General features: G+C 46.3%; 1 protein-coding gene across 2 annotated transcripts in view; it reads left to right on the top strand.

The window, feature by feature from the left end:
- The window catches only part of LOC144599115 (leucine-rich repeat-containing protein 31-like), a 37,027-nt gene that overhangs the window by 5,361 nt on the left and 7,988 nt on the right, over positions 1-23,678 (top strand). For both annotated transcript variants that reach the window (XM_078409834.1, XM_078409833.1), the window contains exons 3-8: positions 1,902-2,132; positions 6,164-6,310; positions 15,676-15,843; positions 16,076-16,243; positions 16,721-16,888; positions 20,238-20,402. In XM_078409834.1, the coding sequence (XP_078265960.1) occupies positions 1,902-2,132; positions 6,164-6,310; positions 15,676-15,843; positions 16,076-16,243; positions 16,721-16,888; positions 20,238-20,402 (1,047 nt within the window). The remainder of the gene's footprint in view (positions 1-1,901; positions 2,133-6,163; positions 6,311-15,675; positions 15,844-16,075; positions 16,244-16,720; positions 16,889-20,237; positions 20,403-23,678) is intronic.

The following is a 23,678-nucleotide window of genomic DNA, read 5'->3' as shown; positions in this document are numbered from 1 at the left end:
AAAAACTTAGATTTGTGAGACATGACCTCCCACGTACAAAACCATGCTGACTGTCCCTATTCAGCCTTTGCCCATCCAAATGCCTGTATATCCAACCCCTTACAATACTCTCCAGTAACTTACCAACTACAGATGTTAAGCTCACCGGCCTATAGTTCCCAACATTTTCCCTGCAGCCCTTCTTGAAAAGAGGCACAACATTTGCCACGCTCCAGTCTTCCGGCACCTCTCCTGTATTTAAGGACGGCTCGTAACTTTTAACCAGGGCTCCCGCAATTTCCTCTCTAGTTTCCCGCATTGTCCTCGGATATATCTGATCAGGCCCTGGAGATTTATCTACCTTCATACACGATGGTACTTTCAACAGATCTTAGACCGTAACACCGGCTGCTCTCAGGACACTTTCCCAAGACAGAGGAGTAATACTCATGAGGACCTTACCCATCTCCTGTGGCTCCACACGGAGTTGACCGCTTTGATTCCTGTGGGATCCCATATCTTTTCTAGTTGCCCTTTCCTCCCTTATGTATATAAAATCTCTTGGGATTGTCCTCAAAGCTTTCTGCCAGAGCTATCTCCTGGCCCCTTTTTGCCCTTCTGATTTCCTTCGTGATCGAGAATTACATGGGTTCACCACTCTCTGGAAGAAGAAATCTCACTTATCTGACTCTGGAATGGTTCACCCCTTATCATTATCCCATCCTCTGGCCCTTGGACTCTCCAGCCATCAGGGCATCCCTCCTGTATCTAATCTCCCAACGTCCTTTTTATAATTTTATGTTTCTATGATATCCATAATCTTCTAAATTCTAGAGAATTGAAGCCTAACATCCAATATCTCATGTGTTAGTTTCTGGTCACAAGGAGAGACCATACTTGGAGTATTGGGTGCAGTTCTGGTCAACCAGCTATAGGAATCATGTACCTCAGTTGGAAAAGGTGCAGAAAAGATTCTCAAGGATAGTGCTTGAGTTAAAAGGAGAGGTTGGAGAGATTGGACTTTTTTACCCAGGAGTGTAAGTGCCTGAGGTGTGACGAAGTACAGGTACACAAGAAAAGAGGGATAAGGTGCAAGGTCATAATCTTTCCCAGGTAGTGAAGTTTACAATTAGAGCACACGGATTTAAGATGAAATGGAAAAGGTTTAAAAGAGACCTGAAGGGCAGCTTTATTTACGCAAAGAGTGATTAGGGATATGAAACGAGCTGCCAGATGTTGAGGCAGGCAACGTTACAATGTTTAAAAGACATTTCAACAGGTACATTGGTGGACAAGGTTTAGAAGGATATGGGCCCAATACAGGCAAATGGGACTTGCTCAGATAGACATCTTTGGTCAGTGTAGACGAGTAGGGCCAGCAACCTCACTCTTTGTACTCTTTGATCAGACTTCCACTGCACTATTGGAAGGGAGAAGCTGAGATTGCATTCCTTGGATTAAACAAAGTTGGGAGGTGATGATAAGTGTATATACTTGGCTGGTTTAGAGAGGGTAAATAGAGCAAAGCTGTTCCTGTTATACGAACCAGAAGCCACAGATTAAAAACCTGAGGCTGAGGATGTCCTGTAAGGATAGTAGAAATATAATCGAATCTTCAAGAAAGAATTAAATACTGCGCTGAGTGAATTATTGAGGCTGTGTTTGGGGTGGAGCAGGTTGAATGACTGAAGCAAATAGATTGCTCGGAGCAGTTTGCAGAGACTCAGTGGATCAAGTGGTGACCTCCTGTGCTGTAACAATTGTATCACAATGTCATGCAAAATAATGCTCAAGTCTGGCAGTGTCTGGAGAATGAAACAGATTTAATATTTCATTGTTCTCTGTATCTCGCTCTGCACTTCAACCATTTCTGCATTCTTTTCAGCATCTGCAATGTTGTGCTTTTGGGAATTTTATTTTAGATTCCAAACATCACAAGAAAGAAAATGCCAAGCAGTCCAAGTCCCCCTTTGACCTGATTGTCAACCAGATCTGGAGCAGTAAGTCGTTTACAGAGAGATGGCCTCAATCCTCAGTGTCTCGATTCTTCAAACAGTCTGAGAATTCTCTTAAAAGTGGCTACTCTACAAATAAGAAGGAACTGGAAGAAATGTCGCCCAATTCTGAAACTGATAAGAATAAACAAACATCAGGTAAGCATCATTATTAACTCGTGTAGGAAAATAACTGCAGATGCGGGTACAAATCGAAGGTATCACAAAATGCTGGAGTAACTCAGCGGGTCAGGCATCATCTCTGGAGAGAAGGAATGGGTGACATTTCGGGTCAAGACCCTTCTTCAGATTTCACATCAGTCTGAACAAGGGTCTCGACCCAAAACGTCACCCATTCCTTCTCTCCAGAGATGCTGCCTGACCCGCTGAGTTACTCCAGCGTTTTAGACAATAGACAATAGGTGCAGGAGTAGGCCATTCAGCCCTTCGAGCCAGCACCGCCATTCAATGCGATCATGGCTGATCACTCTCAATCAGTACCCCGTTCCTGCCTTCTCCCCATACCCCCTCACTCCGCTATCCTTAAGAGCTCTATCCAGCTCTCTCTTGAAAGCATCCAACGAACTGGCCTCCACTGCCTTCTGAGGCAGAGAATTCCACACCTTCACCACTCTGACTGAAAAAGTTCTTCCTCATCTCCGTTCTAAATGGCCTACCCCTTATTCTTAAACTGTGGCCCCTTGTTCTGGACTCCCCCAACATTGGGAACATGTTTCCTGCCTCTAATGTGTCCAATCCCCTAATTATCTTATATGTTTCAATAAGATCCCCCCTCATCCTTCTAAATTCCAGTGTATACAAGCCCAATCGCTCCAGCCTTTCAACATACGACAGTCCCGCCATTCCGGGAATTAACCTAGTGAACCTACGCTGCACGCCCTCCATAGCAAGAATATCCTTCCTCAGATTTGGAGACCAAAACTGCACACAGTACTCCAGGTGCGGTCTCACCAGGGCCCGGTACAACTGTAGAAGGACCTCTTTGCTCCTATACTCAACTCCTCTTGTTATGAAGGCCAACATTCCATTGGCTTTCTTCACTGCCTGCTGTACCTGCATGCTTCCTTTCATTGACTGATGCACTAGGACACCCAGATCTCGTTGAACTCCCCCTCCTCCTAACTTGACACCATTCAGTTAATAATCTGCCTTTCTATTCTTACTTCCAAAGTGAATAACCTCACACTTATCTACATTAAACTGCATCTGCCATGTATCCGCCCACTCACACAACCTGTCCAAGTCACCCTGCAGCCTTATTGCATCTTCCTCACAATTCACACTACCCCCCAGCTTAGTATCATCTGCAAATTTGCTAATGGTACTTTTAAACCATCATTATTAACTCTGTTTATTTAGGCCCTACAGTTTAATCTTCAGAGACCAATTACTCTGTTAAGATGGGATTTCTGTTATCTGACCTGCTACGTTAGTTTCCTCGTCTTACAATCATATTTGACTTGAAGATTTTGGGGGTGAACGTAAATTGTTAAGATGTGCAATCTAATGAGGCTGCAATAAAGTGCTTCAAGTATGTTCAGCATCACATAATGTACAAACAGCAAAGTCACATTAAGGGTTTACAAATGTTGTCACATTTGGTTGTGAGCAGAGGTGGCCATTATGGATATGAGGAAGTGACACTAATCCTTAGTATAAATACAACAGGAAAATGCTGTTCTAGATAGTCTTCCCCTGCATACATGCCATCATAGAAGCCTGGCTTTGGTCAGTTCTTTTCAACAAATGGAATGTCTTCAGTGCAACAGGGAATAGACAATAGGTGCAGGAGGAGGCCTTTCGGCCCTTCGAGCCAGCACCGCCATTCACTGTGATCATGGCTGATCATTCACAATCATTACCCCGTTCCTGCCTTCTCCCCATACCCTGACAATATGAGCCCTGACAATATGTTCCAGAACTGGTAGTACCAAAGGCAGGTGAGACCATAACAAGAGCAGACAATCCCACTCCAATATTAAATACGATTGAATCTTCAGGAAGATGATGGGAATCTTGGATGAATAAAATGCAACTAGTGTAGGATTGGTGTAAATAGTTCATGTGGACTTGGAGAGGCATAGAGCTAATACAACATAACAACCGGTCCTTTAGCCCAACTTGTCCATGTTAACTAAGCCCTGCTTGTAGACGCATGGCCCTTGTCCCTCCGAGCCTTTCCTATCCAAGTGTCTTCTAAATATCATAATCGTACCCACCTCACCACTTCATTTGTCAACGTTTCATGTATGCCCTATTCCCTGGGCACGTCACACTCTGTGAGCCAAAGGGCCTGTTTATGTTCAGTGATTGTAAGGGAATAAAACTCAACTCAAAATGATTCCTCACCAAGAAAGTTGGAAGATTTCTCTACTTTTGTACAGAAACCCCTTTGAGTCTGATTCATACAGCATGGAAACATGCCATTCGGCCCACCATATCCCAACTGACTAGTGGGCACCCATTCATATTAATCCTATGCTCACCCTCTCTACTTTCCCAGGCCCCAATAACCACAGATTTCTCCCAGGTGTTTCTCTTTAAAGTTTAATGGCCTCTGAGGTGGGGTGGTGGCTGGGCAAAAGTTGATGCAAATTCACCTGGATTGGTTTGTACAGGTACCTGTTCAATGATTGTTAATTTATCGTGTACATTGATCAGTCACTTCCATTATGATGTTAGTCATAGACTGATACAGTGTGGAAACAGGCCCTTCGGCCCAACTTTCCCACAATGGTCAACACGCCACTAGTCCCACCTGCCTGCGTTTGGTACACATCCTTCCAAACCTGCCCTAGCCATGTATCTGTCCAACTGTTTCTTAAACGTTGGGCTAGTCCCAGCCTCGGCTACCTCCTCTGGCAGCTTGTTCCATACACCCACCACCCTTTGTGTGAAAAAGCTACCCCTCAGATTCCTGTTAAATCTTTTCCCCTTCATCTCAAACTTATGTTCTCTGGTCCTCGATTCCCCTACTCTGGGCAAGAGACTCTGTGCATCTACCCGATCTATTCCTCTCATAATTGTATACACTTCTGTAAGATCACCCCTCATCCTCCTGCAGTCCAAAGAATAGGCCTCTCCTTATAGCTATCCCTAATCAGCCCTTGCCCATCTAAATGCATGTATAACCTATCCTTCAGAATAACTTCGACAAACTTTCCAACTACAGATGTTAAGCTCACCGGCCTATAATTCCCAGCATTTTCCCTGCAGCCCTTCTTGAAAAGAGGCACAACATTTGCCACCCTCCAGTCTTCCAGCACCTCTCCTGTATTTAAAAACGCTTCATAAATTTCAACCAGGGCTCCCACAATTTCCTCTCTAGTTTCCCACAATGTCCCCGGATATATCTGATCAGGCCCTGGAGATTTGTCTGCTTTCATACATGACAGTACCTTCAGCACTTCCTCGACGGTAACACTGACTGCTCTCATGACACTTCCAGTGACTGCCCCAAGTTCCTCCGTCCTATGTCTTTCTCCTCGGTAAATACAGAGGAGAAATACCCATTTAGGATCTTGCCCATCTCCTGTGGCTCCACACAGAGGTGACCACTTTGATTCCTGAGAGGTCCCACTCTCTCTCTCTAGTTACCCTTTTCCCACTTACATATGTAGGTTAATTGGCTGGGTAAATGTAAAAATTGTCCCTAGTGGGTGTAGGATAGTGTTAATGTACGGGGATCGCTGGGCGGCACGGACTTGGAGGGTCGAAAAGGCCTGTTTCCGGCTGTATATATATGATATGATATGATATATTTATAAAATCTCTTGGGATTGTCCTTAATGCTACCCATCAGAGTTATCTCCTGGCCCCTTTTTTTCCATTCTGATTTCCTTTATGAGTTTACTCCTTAGTTCCTGAAACTCCAGAGATGCACATGAACCCAGCTGCCTGTACCTGTTCCATGCATCCTTCTTATTCTTGACCATTGCTTCAATTTCCTTCATCAGCCAAACTTCCTTGCGTTTGCCTGCCTTGCCCTTCACCCTAACAGGGATGTGCATTTGTCAACACTGACACTGTTATGCAGATTAACCAATAATCAAGGTTGCTGAATTCCCATTGAGAATGTGGTGTGAAGGATGATGAACAAAGTGACGGAGGTTGCAACTGTGAAATCTTCACCTCTGTCTCTGTGTTCTTGCAATTATTTTTGTGTTAAGATGAATTGAAGGATGCAGATGTTGTGGACACTGCAGGAAAATGGGAGGAAGTGGCCGAATTCATGGACAAGTTGGGAAAGAAACCAGACAAGAAGTGCTTGAACCTCAATAACTGTCAGCTGACCATGGACGATGTTGTCCAGTTGGGTAAGTTTATCCAATTTCAGTCATTCTGTCCCAGAATGCAAGTGTTCCTGGCACCTAGATGCCTTGCTACATCGAATCAAAGAACAGTATCAAATATATAGCTTGAGTCCTTGCACTCCAGTGCAAGATCTCCATCCTTTCCTTTCAAGTGCTGTCTATTACAACAATTGTGCCTGGAACTCTCGCTTGACATTGTGTTGCTGGCCTGCGTTAAAATGATTCCCAGTCACTACTGACATCCAAGATGATTGTGAAAACTCCTCTGTCCCTTCATTTGTTTGCATTTGATGACTGCATTATTCTCCAGTGAACTCTATCTTGCGGCATACGTTACTGATTATGAAAGGACTGGTCAAGCTAGATGCAGGAAAAATGTTCCCAATGTTGGGCGAGTCCAGAACCAGGGGCCACAGTCTAAGAATAAAGGGGAGGCCATTTAAAACTGAGGTGAGAAAAAACTTTTTCACCCAGAGAGTTGTGAATTTGTGGAATTCTCTGCCACAGAGGGCAGTGGAGGCCAAATCACTGGATGAATTTAAAAGAGTGTTAGATAGTGCTCTAGGGGCTAGTGGAATCAAGGGGTATGGGGAGAAGGCAGGCACAGGTTACTGATTGTGGATGATCAGCCATGGGCGGCACGGTAGCGCAGCGGTAGAGTTGCAGCTTTACAACGAATGCAGCGCCGGAGACTCAGGTTCGATCCTGACTACGGGTGCTGCACTGTAAGGAGTTTGTACGTTCTCCCCGTGACCTGCGTGGGTTTTCTCCGAGATCTTCGGTTTCCTCCCACACTCCAAAGACGTACAGGTATGTAGGTTAATTGGCTGGGTAAATGTAAAATTGTCCCTAGTGGATAGTGTTAATGTACGGGGATCGCTGGGCGGCACGGACTTGGAGGGCCGAAAAGGCCTGTTTCCGGCTGTATATATATGATATGATGATGATGATGATCACAATGAATGGCGGTGGTGGCTCGAAGGGCCGAATGGCCTCCTGCACCTATTTTCTATGTTTCTATGTAATTCTCGTGTTCCCAAATGGAAGGGACTGTAATCAGTTGTAGTTGGTGCATCACATGTAATATCTTCTCGTGAACAGTTTCTAGCAGTGCTCTGCAAACCCCCTCTGATTTTTCATCTTTCTATTACGTCAGAAATAATAGTAGTCATTTTCATTAGGCATTGAGATAACGCACAAATCTACCTCCACAATTAGCACTGCAACGCCTCGACTCTCTGGAAATGATCTGACATGATGAATCTAATTAGATTCATTATCAGATATATCTGAGGACACTGTCAGAAACTAGAGAGGAAATTGCAGGAGGTCTCAAAGAGATTTATGAGTCGTCGTTAAACACAGTGAGGTGCCGGAAGACTGGAGGGGGCAAATATTGTGCCTCTTTTCGAAAGTGTCAATAGACAATAGGTGCAGGAGGAGGCCATTCAGCCCTTGGAGCCAGCACCACCATTCAATGTGATCATGGCTGATCATTCTCAATCAGTACTCCGTTCCTGCCTTCTCCCCATAACACCCTGACTCCGCTATCCTTAAGAGCTCTATCTAGCTCTCTCTTGAATCCATTCGGAGAATTGGCCTCCACTACCTTCTGAGGCAGAGAATTCGACAGATTTACAACTCTCTGGCTGAAAAAGTTCTTCCTCATCTCCATTCCAAAGGCCTATCCCTTATTCTTAAACTGTGGTCCTTGGTTCTGGAATCCCCCAACATTGGGAACATGTTTACTGCCTCTAACGTGTCCAACCCCTTAATAATCCTATATGTTTCTATAAGATCCTCTCTCATCCTTCTAAATTCCAGTGTATACAAGCCTAGTCGCTCTTGTCTTTCAACATACGACAGTCCCGCCAATCCGGGAATTAACCTAGTAAACCTACGCTGCATGCCCTCCATAGCAAGAATATCCTTCCTCAAATTTGGAGACCAAAACGGCACACAGTACTCCAGGTGCGGTCTCACTAGGGCCCTGTACAACTGCAGAAGGACCTCTTTGCTCCTATACTCAACTCCTCTTGTTATGAAGGCCAACATTCCATTGGCTTTCTTCACTGCCTGCTGTACCTGCATTCTTCCTTTCAGTGACTGATGCACTAGGACACCCAGATCTCGTTGTACATCCACTTTTCCTAACTTGACACCATTCAGATAATAATCTGCCTTCCTATTCTTACCACCAAAGTGGATAACCTCACACTTATCCACATTAAACTGCATCTGCCATGCATCCGCCCACTCAAACAACCTGCCCAAATCACCCTACATCCTCATAGCATCCTCCTCACAGTTCACACTGCCACCCAGTTTTGTGTCATCTGCAAATTTGCTAATGTTACTTTTAATCCCTTCATCCAAGTCATTAATGTATATTGTAAATAGCTGCGGTCCCAGCACCGAGCCTTGCGGTACCCCACTAGTCACTGCCTGCCATTCTGAAAGGGACCCATTTATCCCCACTCTTTGCTTTCTGTCTGTCAACCAATTTTCTATCCATGTCAGTACCCTACCCCCAATACCATGTGCTCTAATTTTGCCCACTAATCTCCTATGTGGGACCTTGTCGAAGGCTTTCTGAAAGTCAAGGTACACCACATCCACCGGCTCTCCCCTGTCAATTTTCCTAGTTACATCCTCAAAAAATTCCAGAAGATTAGTCAAGCATGATTTCCCCTTCGTAAATCCATGCTGACTCGAAACGATCCTGTTACTGCTATCCAAATGCTCCGCAATTTCATCTTTTATAATTGACTCCAGCATCTTCCCCACCACTGATGTCAGACTAACTGGTCTATAATTTCTCGTTTTCTCCCTCCCTCCTTTCCTAAAAAGTGGGATAACATTAGCTACCCTCCAATCCACAGGAACTGATCCTGAATCTATAGAACATTGGAAAATGATCACCAAAGTGTCCACAATTTCTAGCGCCACCTCCTTAAGTACTCTGGGATGCAGACCATCAGGCCCTGGGGATTTATCAGCCTTCAGTCCCATCAGTCTACCCAACACCATTTCCTGCCTAATGTGAATCTCCTTCAGTTCCTTCCTCACCCCAGGAACTCTGGCCACTAGAACATCTGGGAGATTGTGTGTATCTTCCTTAATGAAGACAGATCCAAAGTACCGGTTCAACTCGTCTGCCATTTCCTTGTTCCCCATAATAAATTCCCCTGCTTGTGACTTCAAGGGACCCACATTTGCCTTGACTATTTTTTTCCTCTTCACGTACCTAAACAAGCTTTTACTATCCTCCTTTATATTATTGGCTAGTTTACCCTCGTACCTCATCTTTTCTCCCCGTATTGCCTTTTTAGTTATCTTCTGTTGCTCTTTAAAAGAGTCCCAATCCTCTGGCTTCCCACTCTTCTTTGCTATGTTATACTTCTCTTTTATTTTTATGCTGTCCTTGACTTCCCTTGTCAGTCACGGGTGCCTCTTACTCCCCTTGGAGTCTTTCCTCCTCTTTGGGATGAATTGATCCTGCAACTTCTGCATTATTCCCAGGAATACCTGCCATTGCTGTTCCACCGTCTTCCCTGCTAGGGCCTCCTTCCAGTCAAATCTGGCCAGCTCCTGCCTCATGCCTCTGTAATCCCCTTTGCTAGACTGTAATACTGACACTTCCGATTTTCCCTTCTCCCTCTCAATTTGTAGATTAAAACTTATCATATTATGATCACTGCCTCCTAATGGCTCTTTTACCTCGAGTCCCCTTATCAGATCAGGTTCATTACACAACACTAAATCCAGAATTGCCTTCTCCCTGGTAGGCTCCAGTACAAGTTGCTGTAAGAATCCATCTCAGAGACACTCCACAAACTCTCTTTCCTGGGGTCCATTACCAACCTGATTTTCCCAGTCTACCTGCATGTTGAAATCTCCCATAACCACCGTAGCATTACATTTGTGACATGCCAATTTTAGCTCTTGATTCAACTTGCACCCTATGTCGAGGCTACTGTTTGGGGGCCTGCAGATAACTCCCATTAGGGTCTTTTTACCCTTACAATTTCTTATTTCTATCCATACTGATTCTACATCTCCTGATTCTATGTCACCCCTTGCAAGGGAGTGAATATCATTCCTTACCAACAGAGCGACCCCACACTCTCTGCCCACCTGTCTATCTTTTCGATAGGTCGTATACCCCTGAATATTCAGTTCCCAGCCCTGGTGCTCTTGTAGCCATGTCTCAGAGATTCTCACAACATCATACTTGCCAATGTCTAACTGAACCTCAAGCTCATCCACTTTATGTTTTATACTTCGCGCATTTAAATACAACACTTTAACTTCGGTATTCCCCTCCCCTCTCACAGTGGCCCTGACCTTACTCTCTTATCCCATCTAGAACTTTCCTTCCCATTTATTCGAAAGTCCTTTGCAATTTCTCCTGTATTTGCTTCCCCTTTAACTCCATCTCCATATTCCCGATTTGTCAACCCTTCCCCCCCCCCCCCCCCCCCCCCCCACTGCAGGGGTCTGCAGGGAAAAGGCTGGAATCTGCTGTCGAGTGAGCTTAATGTCTGTGGTCGGAAAGTTACTAGAGAGTATTCTGAGGGACAGGATATATAGGCATTTAGATGGACAGGGCTTGATTAGGGATAGTCGACGTGGTTTTGTACGTGGGAGGTAATGTCTCCTGAATCTTGTGTATTGAGGATGTGACCAAAAATGTTGCTGAAGGCAGAGCTAAGGTAGATGAAGGCAGAGCTGTGGACGTTGGAAACTCTGGAAGGTCAGACCCCATGGGATTCAAGGAGAGATAGCTGAATGGATGGAAAATTGTCTTCATGGAAGGAAGCAGAGGGTGATGGTGGAAGGTTTCGGTTCTCGGACTGGAGGTTTCAGTGCTGGGCCATATTGCTGGTAGTAACTAGGAAAATTGACAGGGGAGAGTCAGTGGATGTGGTGTACCTCGACTTTCAGAAAGCCTTCGACAAGGTCCCACATAGGAGATTAGTGGGCAAAATTAGGGCACATGGTATTGGGGGTAGGGTACTGACATGGATAGAAAATTGGTTGACAGACAGAAAGCAAAGAGTGGGGATAAATGGGTCCCTTTCGGAATGGGAGGCAGTGACCAGTGGGGTACCGCAAGGTTCGGTGCTGGGACCCCAGCTATTTACGATATACATTAATGACTTAGACGAAGGGATTAAAAGTACCATTAGCAAATTTGCAGATGATACTAAGCTGGGGGGTAGTGTGAATTGTGAGGAAGATGCAATAAGGCTGCAGGGTGACTTGGACAGGTTGTGTGAGTGGGCGGATACATGGCAGATGCAGTTTAATGTAGATAAGTGTGAGGTTATTCACTTTGGAAGTAAGAATAGAAAGGCAGATTATTATCTGAATGGTGTCAAGTTAGGAGGAGGGGGAGTTCAACGAGATCTGGGTGTCCTAGTGCATCAGTCAATGAAAGGAAGCATGCAGGTACAGCAGGCAGTGAAGAAAGCCAATGGAATGTTGGCCTTCGTAACAAGAGGAGTTGAGTATAGGAGCAAAGAGGTCCTTCTACAGTTGTACAGGGCCCTGGTGAGACCGCACCTGGAGTACTGTGTGCCGTTTTGGTCTCCAAATTTGAGGAAGGATATTCTTGCTATGGAGGGCATGCAGCGTAGGTTCACTAGGTTAATTCCCGGAATGGCGGGACTGTCGTATGTTGAAAGGCTGGAGCGATTGGGCTTGTATACAGTGGAATTTAGAAGGATGAGGGGGGATCTTATTGAAACATATAAGATAATTAGGGGATTGGACACATTAGAGGCAAGAAACATGTTCCCAATGTTGGGGGAGTCCAGAACAAGGGGCCACAGTTTAAGAATAAGGGGTAGGCCATTTAGAACGGAGATGAGGAAGAACTTTTTCAGTCAGAGAGTGGTGAAGGTGTGGAATTCTCTGCCTCAGAAGGCAGTGGAGGCCAGTTCGTTGGATGCTTTCAAGAGAGGGCTGGATAGAGCTCTTAAGGATAGCGGAGTGAGGGGGTATGGGGAGAAGGCAGGAACGGGGTACTGATTGAGAGTGATCAGCCATGATCGCATTAAATGGCGGTGCTGGCTCGAAGGGCTGAATGGCCTACTCCTGCACCTATTGTCTATTGTCTATTGTCATCTATGTCAGTTATTTGGATGAGAACGTACATGGCATGGTTATCAAGTTTGCAGATGACTCAAAAGTGGCTGTATTGTAGATCGTGAAGGTGGTTGTCAAACATTGCAGCAGGATCTTGTTTTGTTGGGCAGGTGGGCTGAGGAATGGTTGATGGAATGTGAGGTCTTGCATTTTGGGAGCACTAACCTGGGCAGAATCTACACAGTGAATGGTAGGGCTCTGGGGAGTGTTGTGGAGCAGAGGGATCTAGGAGTACATCGAAGGTAGACAAAAAATGCTGGAGTAACTCAGCAGGTCAGACAGCATCTCTGGAGAGAAGGAATGGGTGATGTTTCGGGTCGAGACCCTTCTTAAGACTGATCAATGTACAATCTAGGAGTACAGGTACATAGTTTATTGAAAATGGCATCTCAGGTAGATAGAGTGGTCAAAAGGCTTTTGGCACATTGGTCTTCATCGGTCAGTACATTGAATATAGAAGTTGGGAAGTCATGTTGCAGTTGTATAAGACGTTGGTGAAGCCACATTTAGAGTATTGTGTTAAGTTTTGGGCACCATGTTATAGGAAAGATGTTGTCAAGCTGGAAAGGGTGCAGAGAAGATTTACGAGGATGTTGCCAGGACTTGAGGGTCTGAGCTTTTAGCAGAGGTTGAACAGGCTCTATTCCTTGGAGCACAGGAGGATGAGGGGTGTTCTTATAGAAGTGTATAAAATCATGATAGGAATAGATCAGGTAGACACAGGTTTAAGGTGGGGGGGGGGGGGGGAGATTTAATAGGAACTTGAGGGGTAACTATTTCACACAAAGGGTTTTAGGAGTATGGAGCAAGCTGCCAGAGGAGGTACTATTGCAACGTTTAAGAAAAAATTAGACAGGTACATGGATAGAACATGTTTAGAGAGGTATGGGTAAATCCAGGCCAGTGTGGAAAAGTTGGGCCGAAGGGCTTGTTTCCATGTAATAAGACGTTCTGACTTTTGCTCCCATTAAACACTGGGAAGACTGAAACTCTAGTTTGTCCATGTTACATCTTCCAATCCATCGCCAGTGATCCATTAATTTCCCTTGGCATTTGTCTGAATTTGAACCTCTACATCCTTGAGCTTCCATGTCAAGTCAAGTCAAGTCAAGTCAAATTTATTTGTCACATACACATACTCGATGTGCAGTGAAATGAAAGTGGCAATGCCTGCGGGTTGTGCACAAAAATAATTACAGTTACAATAAATAAAGTTAATAAGTTACTAAACATAGCACAAAAAGTGTCGACAAAAATTTAGTCTCTGGGGTTATCAAAGTTGACAGTCCTGATGGCCTGTGGGAAGAAGCTCCGTCTCATCCTCTCCGTTTTCACAGCGTGACAGCGGAGGCGTTTGCCTGACCGTAGCATCTGGAACAGTCCGTTACTGGGGTGGCAGGGGTCCCTCATGATCTTGCTTGCTCTGGATCTGCACCTCCTGATGTATAGGTCCTGCAGGGGGACGAGTGTAGTTCCCATGGTGCGTTCTGCCGAACGCACTACTCTCTGCAGGGCCATCCTGTCCTGGGCAGAGCTGTTCCCAAACCAGACTGTAATGTTGCCGGACAGGATGCTCTCTACAGCCCCAGAGTAGAAGCAATGAAGGATCCTCAGCGACACTCTGAATTTCCTCAGTTGTCTAAGGTGGTAAAGGCGCTGCTTAGCCTTACCCACCAGTGCGGCAATGTGCGTTGCCCACGTCAGATCCTCTGCGATGCGGACTCCCAAGTATTTGAAACTGCTCACCCTATCCACAATAGACCCATTTATCTCCAGTGGCGTGTACGTCCTTGGATGTTTAGCCCTTCTGAAGTCCACAATCAGCTCCTTTGTTTTAGTGACATTCAAGAGGAGGCTATTGTCCTGACACCAGAGTGCCAGATCAGCCACCTCCTCCCGGTAGGCCTTCTCCTCGTTGTTGGAGATGCAGTAACTGGCTATCAATATGTGTAAAATTATAAAACGGCTGGACAAGCTAGATGCAGGAAAAATGTCCCCAATGTTGGGGGAGTCTGGAACCAGGGGCCACAGTCTAAGATTAAAGGGGAGGCCATTTAAAACTGAGGTGAGAAGAAACTTTTTCACCCAGAGAGTTGTGAATTTGTGGAAATCTCTGCCACAGAGGGCAGTGGAGGCCAAATCACTGGATGAATTTAAAAGAGAGTTAGATAGAGCTCTAGGGCTAGTGGAATCAAGGGATATGGGCGTGGCTGTGTTCTGCAGCTGCGGCTCACCGGCAGTCTCTCCGTTTTTTTGGTGTTTTTTTGTCATTGTCGATGTTAAATGTACGTTTTGTTTTATTTTTGGCTCTGTGTATGTAGGGGGGTGGTGGGGGGGTTGGGGAAACCTTTTTTTAAATCTCCTCCTCAACGGAGATGCGACCTTTACCGTGTCGTATCTCTGTTCGCGCTACGGCCTAACATCGTGGAGTCGGCGGCCTCCAGCTGGGATCGACCTCAAAGACTCCGGTCGCAGGGCCTGGACTTACCATCTCGGAGGCCTCGGCCGTGGGCCCTGCAGACCGCAACATCGGGAGCTCGCAGGTCCCTGGCTGGCGACCGGCTTTGGGAGCTCCAGCCGTAGCAGCTTCGACCGCCCCGAAGCGCGAGGTTTGATTGCCCCGCTCGCAGGCCCTTCATCGCCCTGCATGGCCTGGCCGTAGCACTTTCCATCGCCCGGTGGGGGCTCAGGACTTTCATCGGCCTGCTCGGCTCGGCCCTGGGACTTTCCATCGCCCGGTGGGGGCTTCAAGGGGTTGGGAGCCTCGATCGCCTCGTGGCGCCACGGGAGAAGAATGAGGAGGAGATAAGACTTTGCCTTCCATCACAGTGAGGGTGTGCCTAGAGCAATCACTGTGATGGCTGTTTTGTGTAAAAAATTGTATCTGTGTGTCTTGTGCTTTTTGATGTCTACTGCCGGACCCTGACGTGAGAGGACGCTGGCGTTGAGTATTCGCCGCTTTTCCGTCAGGATAGTTTGTCTGTTTGTTTCTATGTTAATTGTATTTGTAAAGCGCTTTGAGCATGCGATAAGGCGCTATATAAAATAAATATATTATTATTATTATTATTATTATAAGGGGAGAAGGCAGGCACGGGTTACTGATTGTGGATGATCAGCCATGATCACAATGAATGGCAGTGCTGGCTCGAAGGGCCAACTGGCATCCTGCACCTATTTTCTATGTTTCTATCTTTAATGATTCCCCTCTACAGCTTCCTTGCTGCCAAATGTGCCATCTGTGGAGGAGCTGGACCTGTCGTGGAACGAGTTACCAGCTGGAGCTGTGAACCTGCTGTGCAGTCACCTGCAACATACGGCCCAGCTGAGAGTGCTTGAGCTGGCCAGTTGCCAACTCTCCCGGCTTGACCTTTCCTCACTAGGTAGGTGCACTGCATTGGCAGTTTCTTACCAAATTTACTTTATGGTCTTTTGGAAAAAGCCTGAAAATGTAGCTTCCTCTCCAATTTCTCCTTGCGTGAGAATACTGATTCTCCATGAAGATTTAGTATCTGAACCCTCTTCTGATTTATGCCAAAAAGATAGAAAACACTATTTGTAAAGCAAATGTTTACAGGGAATAAAGTGAAGGCTAATTGTGGCATTGCATTGCAGGTGACTCTGTGCAGCTTTTGGTCAACATTGAAAAGCTCGACTTATCGTGGAACAGTGAGCTGGGAGGGAACCTGGCTCTCTTTGCTCAGAAACTTCACACGCACTCGACACTGAAGATCCTAAAGCTGGTTGATTGTAATCTGACGGCAGATGATGGGGTGGCCTTGGGTAATTAATCCTATCAGCTCAAGCATTCTAAACAATAGGAAAAAACTGCAGACGCTGGTTAAAATCAAAGGTAGACACAGAATGCTGGAGTAACTCAGTGGGTCAGGCAGCATCTCGGGAGGGAAGGAATGGGTGACGTTTTGGGTTGAGACCCTTCTTCAGACTGATGTCAGGGGAGGGGGCGGGACAAAGATAGAATGTAGTAGGAGACAGGAAGACTAGTGGAAGAACTGGGAAAGGGGAAGGGGATGGAGAGGGAACTTCAGATAGTCCCTGCTTACCCTCTCTATCCCCTCCCCCTTCTCAGTTCTCCCACTAGTCTTCCTGTCTCCTACTACATCCTATCTTTCCAGACAGGGAAAGATCTTGTATTTCAAGTGAGGTCCACTACTGTTTAAAGTTGGCAAAATATGAACTGTGGAACTGTGCGTTCATTACATCCTGAGCACTGTTTCATTTTTATTTTCTATTCTATAGGGACGGCTTTATCTGTAACCACAAATTTGGAGGTTCTGGACCTGTCCATGAATAGATGCATTGGATGTGGTTTAGCAATTTTATTTCAGGAACTGAAGCATGTTCCACATCTGCAAGTGTTAAAATTATGCAACTGCGGCCTGACACAAGTTGGCGTGCAGATGTTGGGTAAGTTCTAACATAGTCTGTGGTCATACCAGCTCTTTGTCCCCTGTGTCCTTTCTATTTCTTCTGTATTTCCCTCATTTGTTCTTTCTCCTGACAAGATGCTCCGAGCCTGCATGGCCGATGGAGGGGTTTTGTTGGTGCTGTTGAGGAGGGTTTATGTTGACGCAGCAGAACTTTCCAGAACAATGAATGCTGACAGCTGCAAGTTTCCCTTCACGTCACTGGTGTGCCTGCTGTCTTGGTCCTTTGTCTGCAGTGTGTGGTGTCAGGGAGTGACAGTGGCCACACTGACACTCACTTGCACGAGGGTTAACACACTTGCTTTATTCTATTTACAAAGTGCATGACTGCATGCCAGCACCGCCCCTCGCCAAGAGAGTACACGCACGACAACGCTGGTGATATTGGGCTTGTCCCAACAGTTCAGTCCTGGTCTTGAGGGAGAAGGCAAGGAGATCTCAGGCCTCTTCCTGTGGTTCACCTTTGCTCAAGAGGAGTGGCTGACGGTACAGGTTTCCTCCTGGCGGCTCAGCTGTGGGCTTGAGCAGGCAACACTGGCCGCCCCTCCCTCGTCTGTGGGTGGAAGAGGCTCTGATATGTCATGCTTTCCCCGGCCCCAGTCTTAGCCTCAGGTAGCTGTCCCTCCCTCATCTGTAGGTGGAAGAGGCTCTGATATCTCAGGCTTTCCCCGGCTACTCGGTCTTAGTCTCAGGTAGAGGCGCTGGCTGTCTCGGGCGTGTTTTCGCAGCAGTCGAGTTTTGACCACAGGGTGGCGCTGGTGGTCGCGGGTCTGTCCCAGAGGCCTGGTCTTTCTCGTACCTGTGCCAAGGGTACACAACTATGAGGGAGGCAGCCCACACCATCTCCCTTGCTCCTTCCTTCCTTCCAATTTCTCTTCTACTTCCTCTCTCCTCTCTAGTCTCCCTCTGGCTCACACGCTTGGGTTTTATGGAGAGTTGGCTGACAAGGTTCAGGTGACCAACCAATGGCAGCTAATTGGACTTGACTGTTGGCAATGATGCTGGGGATTGGCCTCTCTCGGCCTGTCGGCCGGTTAAAGGGATCAGAACAACCCCCAAGGGAGACGGCGCTGTGACAACAGTAAACGTCTGGTCTGGTTGAGGGAGTAGGGCCGTGACTGATGGTAAACCTCCATTCCTCCAACTTATGTTTGGAATGACACCCACCCGTCAATGCTGGAGAGAGAATGTTCAAGATAATGGACAAGTGAGGAGGTGACAAAGGTGGTGAATGAGGTTAGTGTGATCCACATGGCCACATGTTATCCAATGAGCAGATGTTACCCACATGGATTTCACATTTGATAAATCCCATGAGGTCGGTTGATCCAAAAGGCCAGATGCATGGGACCAAAGTAATGACTGGCTTCCTCATCATAATCATAATAGTGCTTTATTAGCCAAGTACGTTTTGCAACATACAGAGAATTTGGTTTGTCATACAGTCAGAACAAAAAAGTAACAGGACACACAACTACATAAACATTAGACATAAACATCCACCACAGCAGCTCCTCCACACTCCCCACTGGGAAGGAAGGCAATAAAGTCTTCTCTTCTTTCCTCCTATCCTCCCGCGGTCGGGGGAATCGAACCATCCGCAGCGGTGATCGAGCTCCCACAACGGGGCGGTCGAACTCCTGTGGCTTGGAGTTCCCAAAATCATGCCCTAACCAGGGACCGCCAGCTCCACGATGTTAAAGTCCACAGCTCCCGCAGGTTGGAGCACCAAAGGCCAACCCCTGGCAAAGAGACCGCAAGCTCCACGATGTTAAAGTGATATTAAAGTCCGCAGGCTCCACGGTTTTGGACCTCTAGAAGTCCCAACAAGAGGCCGCCAACTCCACGATGTTAGTCCGTGAGAGAGACATCACAGATAAAGTCGCATCTCCGTCGAGGAAAGAGATAAAAAAGTTTCCCCCCATCCACCACCCACAAATACAAAGACTAAAGATAAACAAAAACATACATTTTACAACAAACTAAAAACACAAAGAAGGAAAAGACGAAGACAGACCATTGGCGAGGCAGCCGCCGTGCGGCGCCCCCTGGTGGCATTGAGACAGATTAGTGGTGGAATGGAGTTATTCTGGCTGGAGGTTTGTGACCAGTAGTGTTCATCATAGTGCCATCAGCACGGAAACTGGCCCTTCAGTCCAGCTCGTCCATGCCGGCCAAAGTGCCCCATCTAAACTCGTTCCATTCACAGTGATCTGTTCTGCGACCGCTATGGGTTGGTTTGTAAGTTTACAAAAGTACAAAAATTGGTGAAGCTGTGGACAGTGAAAAAAGCTAAGGAAGGATACAGCGGGAGATAAATCAATTATAGGTATGAGCAGAGAAATGGCCGATGGAGTTTAAGCTGAGCAAGTGTGAGGTGTTGCACTTTGAGAGATTGAATGTAAGGGAAAGGTTTACAGTTGATGGAAAGACCTTTAACAGCATTGACACACAGAAGGATCTTGGGTTCCAAGTTCATATCTCCCTGAAAGTGGCAACACAGGTAGAAGGCACATGGTATTGCTTGCCTTCAATGCTCTGGGCATTGAGTACAAGGGTCAAGAAGTCACAATGCTGTTTTATAAAACTTTTGGAATCTAGGTGCAGTTGTGGTTACCCAGTTACAGGAAGGGTGTGGAGGCTTTGGGGAGGGGACAGAAGAGGATTTGCAGAAGGATGCCTGGATTGGAGCTATTGGTTATGAGGATTGTTTTCTCTGGCACATCAGAGGCTGTGGGAAACGGAAGAGCTGACTGAAGTGTATAAAATTGAGAGGCACAGAATGGGGAGACAGTCAGAATCGTTTTACTCTAGTGGCAATGTGGAAAAACTAGAGGGTGCAGGTTTAAAGTCAGAGAGGACAAGTTTAAAGAGGATGTTTTTGAAAGGGTTGTGGGTGCCTGCAAGGTGCTGCCAGGGGTGCTGGTGCTGGTGGAGCATTTGTAATATTTAGACAGACACGTGGATGTGCAGAGTATAGACTGTTATGGATCACAGGCAGAGGAAGTTAGTTTAACTTGGTTTCATGTTCAGCACAGACATAGTGGGCAGAAGGGCCTGTTCCTGTGTTCTATTTCATCAAAGCATCTATCAGCCTGTAGCCTAAGATACTTCACCATGCCCACACTCTGAATCCCCAGACGTCTACCTTGATTTGCTCAATTCCAATATGTCTCGACAAACATATCCAATTGTTTATTCAGTCAACTTCTGGCAGATTTCACCTTCAACGTTCAAACAAAGTATGCAACCATTTTAAGGATAATTGTCTTTTCTGATCCGAATTCCAAACCTGTTGTGTAAAACATGGATTGTTTTGATTTCTTCAGGTGTTGCACTGAATTATGTACCCAATATGAAGAAAATGGTTTTATCTTGTAATGATATTGGTGGTGGCTTCAAGGAGACAGCAACACATTTACTGAATGTCACACAACTGCAAGTGTTTGATGTCCATGAGTGTTCGTTGACTGAAGATGATCTTTCTGCTCTGAGTGAGTAAGCATCCAATTAACTGTGGGAACGTAATTATTGAGGGACAATAATTCCAAGACCAAGGTCCTCAGATTGACTGTGCTAATTGTGAGATTCGGTTTGGTAAGGAAATCCTTACCAATGGAGTGTAACGCTAAGGATTTTGTGCAAATTGATATTTGCTATCTATTGTGGATTTTAAAAATGAAATGGACAATGTCATCTATACATTTATCTTCCAAAACCGTAAATGAAACGTGGATCTCCCACCAACAATGAATGCATGGTCGATCCCTGCCTCTCTATTGCTGATGAATTCTGCCTCTCAGAATTTGTTTTTGTCCCCAGCGAATTTCCAGTCTCTGACATAAGATGCACACTTGTAATTGGCTAACTTGTCACAACTATCCTCAATAGAAAAATGAATGACGTTTGCTGTGATCCAGTTTTCTGCCACTCGCCAATGGCCAATCAAGATCTAGGTCTGTCAGAGCCCAAGCAACCTCCTCCCTTGCCTGCAATCGCTGCCTGAGGTGCCTCACATTCCAGCTATCTGCCCCCTTGCTGTGACTCTGGGATCTCTGCTCTGACTCGTCAATGATTCTGAGGCTGAGGGAATAAAATGTTAAACTTACAAGTTTGTTTCTGAAGTTGAACTCTGTGTGATTGTGAGAGGGAGGAGGAAGCAAAGTATCTTTAAGGGGATGTAGACAAGTGACCAAGAACCTGGTGGGCTTTGGGCCTTTGCTTTCTTTTGCACTAATATTGGTTTTTTTAATTGAATTTTGTTTATTATTAGACCAACTGGACCCGTTGGGCCCAAACCTTTCCTGCATTGGTGCAGCACCCTCTCCTCTCCCTCTCTCCCCCTCACCCCTCTTCCCCATCCCCCCTCTCCCCCTCCCCGTCCACCTCCCTCCCCATCCACCTCCCCCTCCCCTCTCTCCACCCCCGTCCCCTCCCCCCTTCCTCTCCCCCACTCCATCCCCCTCAACCCCCCCTTATCCTCCCTCCTCCCTCCCTTCCCCCACTCACTCCCTCCCCCCTCCGTCCCTATAACACCGATTTCAATGAAACTTCTTCCATTAGCCCCAAAGGTGGGCCTAAAAATTGTTGCGCTGTCGTGTACCGTTTTGGCTGTAGTTCAGGAACAAACAAACGAGAGTTTTAGCATATAAAACATAGCACAAAAAGTAAGGAAATTATGTTTGGTAGATTATTTCTTTGTTGTAACAATGCTTCTTGGCAATAAATCTTATACCGTTGGAAAGCCTGTTTATTTCCATTTTAAATGGTGCCACATTTGTAAGGAACATGCATTTGTGGGATGAGCAGCAGAGCTGAGTATATGGGTTGCGCCCATGAAAAAATTGCCAAATCTTCTCTGCCAATGCCAAACAGCTTATTCTGCTGTTGCTATTGACTTTTGTTTTGAGCTTCTGGTACCCCCAGGTGCTGACAATCAGGTGACTGATTGGCACCTGATTGGCAGCATCTGTGAGCATGGGCCCTGCTACAGTGGTCAGTAGGTGTCTGCTCCAAGAATCGGCATGCCACGTTTGACTGATCTGGATAGGGCCCGTGCGATAGGGCAACTTCAAGCTGGTGTTCCGCAAAACCAAGTTGCGGCATTATTTGGAGTGAGCCCTAGTACCATCTCCAAAGTGAAGGCCAAGTTCCATATAACGGGGGATGTCGGAGACAGGCCGCGAAGTGGGCGTCCCAAGAAGACGACACCCGAAGAAGACCGTTTCCTCACCCTGTCAGCACTTAGGAACCGTAGGCTGTCTTCTACAGATTTGCAGTCAAGGTTTGCAGGACGATATGGCCGACGACTCTCTGCCCAGACAATTCGGAACAGACTGCACGCAGCCGATCTCCGGTCTCATAGGGCTGCCAGGAGGCCTGCCATGACTGCCCTTCACCGTCAGGCCCGTTTGCGCTGGTGTCGGCAACACGTGCACTGGAACCTGAACATGTGGAGGAACGTTATGTTCAGCGATGAGTCCAGATTCTGCCTACGGCAGTTGGATCATAGGGTCAAAGTGTGGAGAAGACGCGGAGAACGCTATGCTGATTGCTGCACCGATAGAGTAACATCTTTTGGTGGAGGCAGTGTGATGGTGTGGGGCGGCATCTCCCTCACTGGAAAAATGAGGCTTGTCATCATTGGAGGCAATCTCAATGCAGAGAGATATCGAGATGAGATTCTGCAACCAGTGGCAATCCCATATCTCCACAGTCTGGGACCGAACTCTATCCTCCAAGATGACAATGCTCGCCCCCACAGAGCAGGGTTTCTCAGAGACTACCTCCAGAATTTGGGAGTGGAGAGGATGGAATGGCCTGCCAGCAGTCCTGACCTCAACCCCATTGAACACTTGTGGGATCAGCTTGGGCGTGCTGTTCGTGCCAGAGTGACCAACACAACCACGTTGGCTGACTTGCGACAAATGCTGGTTGAAGAATGGGATGCCATCCCACAACAGTGTGTGACCAGGCTGGTGACCAGCATGAGGAGGAGGTGCCAGGCTGTTGTGGCTGTGTATGGTTCTTCCACACACTACTGAGGCTCCTGTTTATTAAATGAATAAATTGTTAAATTGCCAATATGTCTTGTTTCTTCAGACTTCAATCATCCAATCCACCAAACAACACCGAACAAGAGTCAATGGCAGAATAAGCTGTTTGGCATTGGCAGAGAAGATTTGGCAGATTTTTCATGGGCGCAACCCACATACTCAGCTCTGCTGCTCATCCCACAAATGCATGTTCCTTACAAATGTGGCACCATTTAAAAGGGAAATAAACAGGCTTTCCAACGGTATAAGATTTATTGCCAAGAAGCATTGTTACAACAAAGAAATAATCTATCAAACACAAATTTCCTTACTTTTTGTGCTATGTTTAGATGTTATCTAATGAATACTGGGTTTCCAAACCTGTTGTGCTGCTGCAAGTATTTGATTGTTCTGTGTTCAGAAATATGACAACATCTTGACGAATCTCCTCTCCAGTGTAGTCACGTACTTCCGACAGTGTGGTGACCAGGATTGGTCAATTACTGCGGATGTGGCCAAGCCAATGTTTCAGACCCTTTAGCTAGACGAGGTCCTGGGATGATGGGTTTGCTGGACATGGCAAAATTAATTAGATCCATGTTTTGAATAAACACGGTGACTGAATCTCCACAAGTCAAAACACGGATTGATGGATTTACAGGTATTAAGGGAATTGAGTCGTAGAGTGATACAGTGTGGAAACAGGCCCTTCATCCCAACTTGCCCACACCGGCC

This window comes from Rhinoraja longicauda, chromosome 13 (genome assembly GCF_053455715.1).
Source record: "Rhinoraja longicauda isolate Sanriku21f chromosome 13, sRhiLon1.1, whole genome shotgun sequence".
NCBI lineage: Eukaryota > Metazoa > Chordata > Chondrichthyes > Rajiformes > Arhynchobatidae > Rhinoraja > Rhinoraja longicauda.
This window is presented reverse-complemented; position numbering and strand designations above follow the sequence as displayed.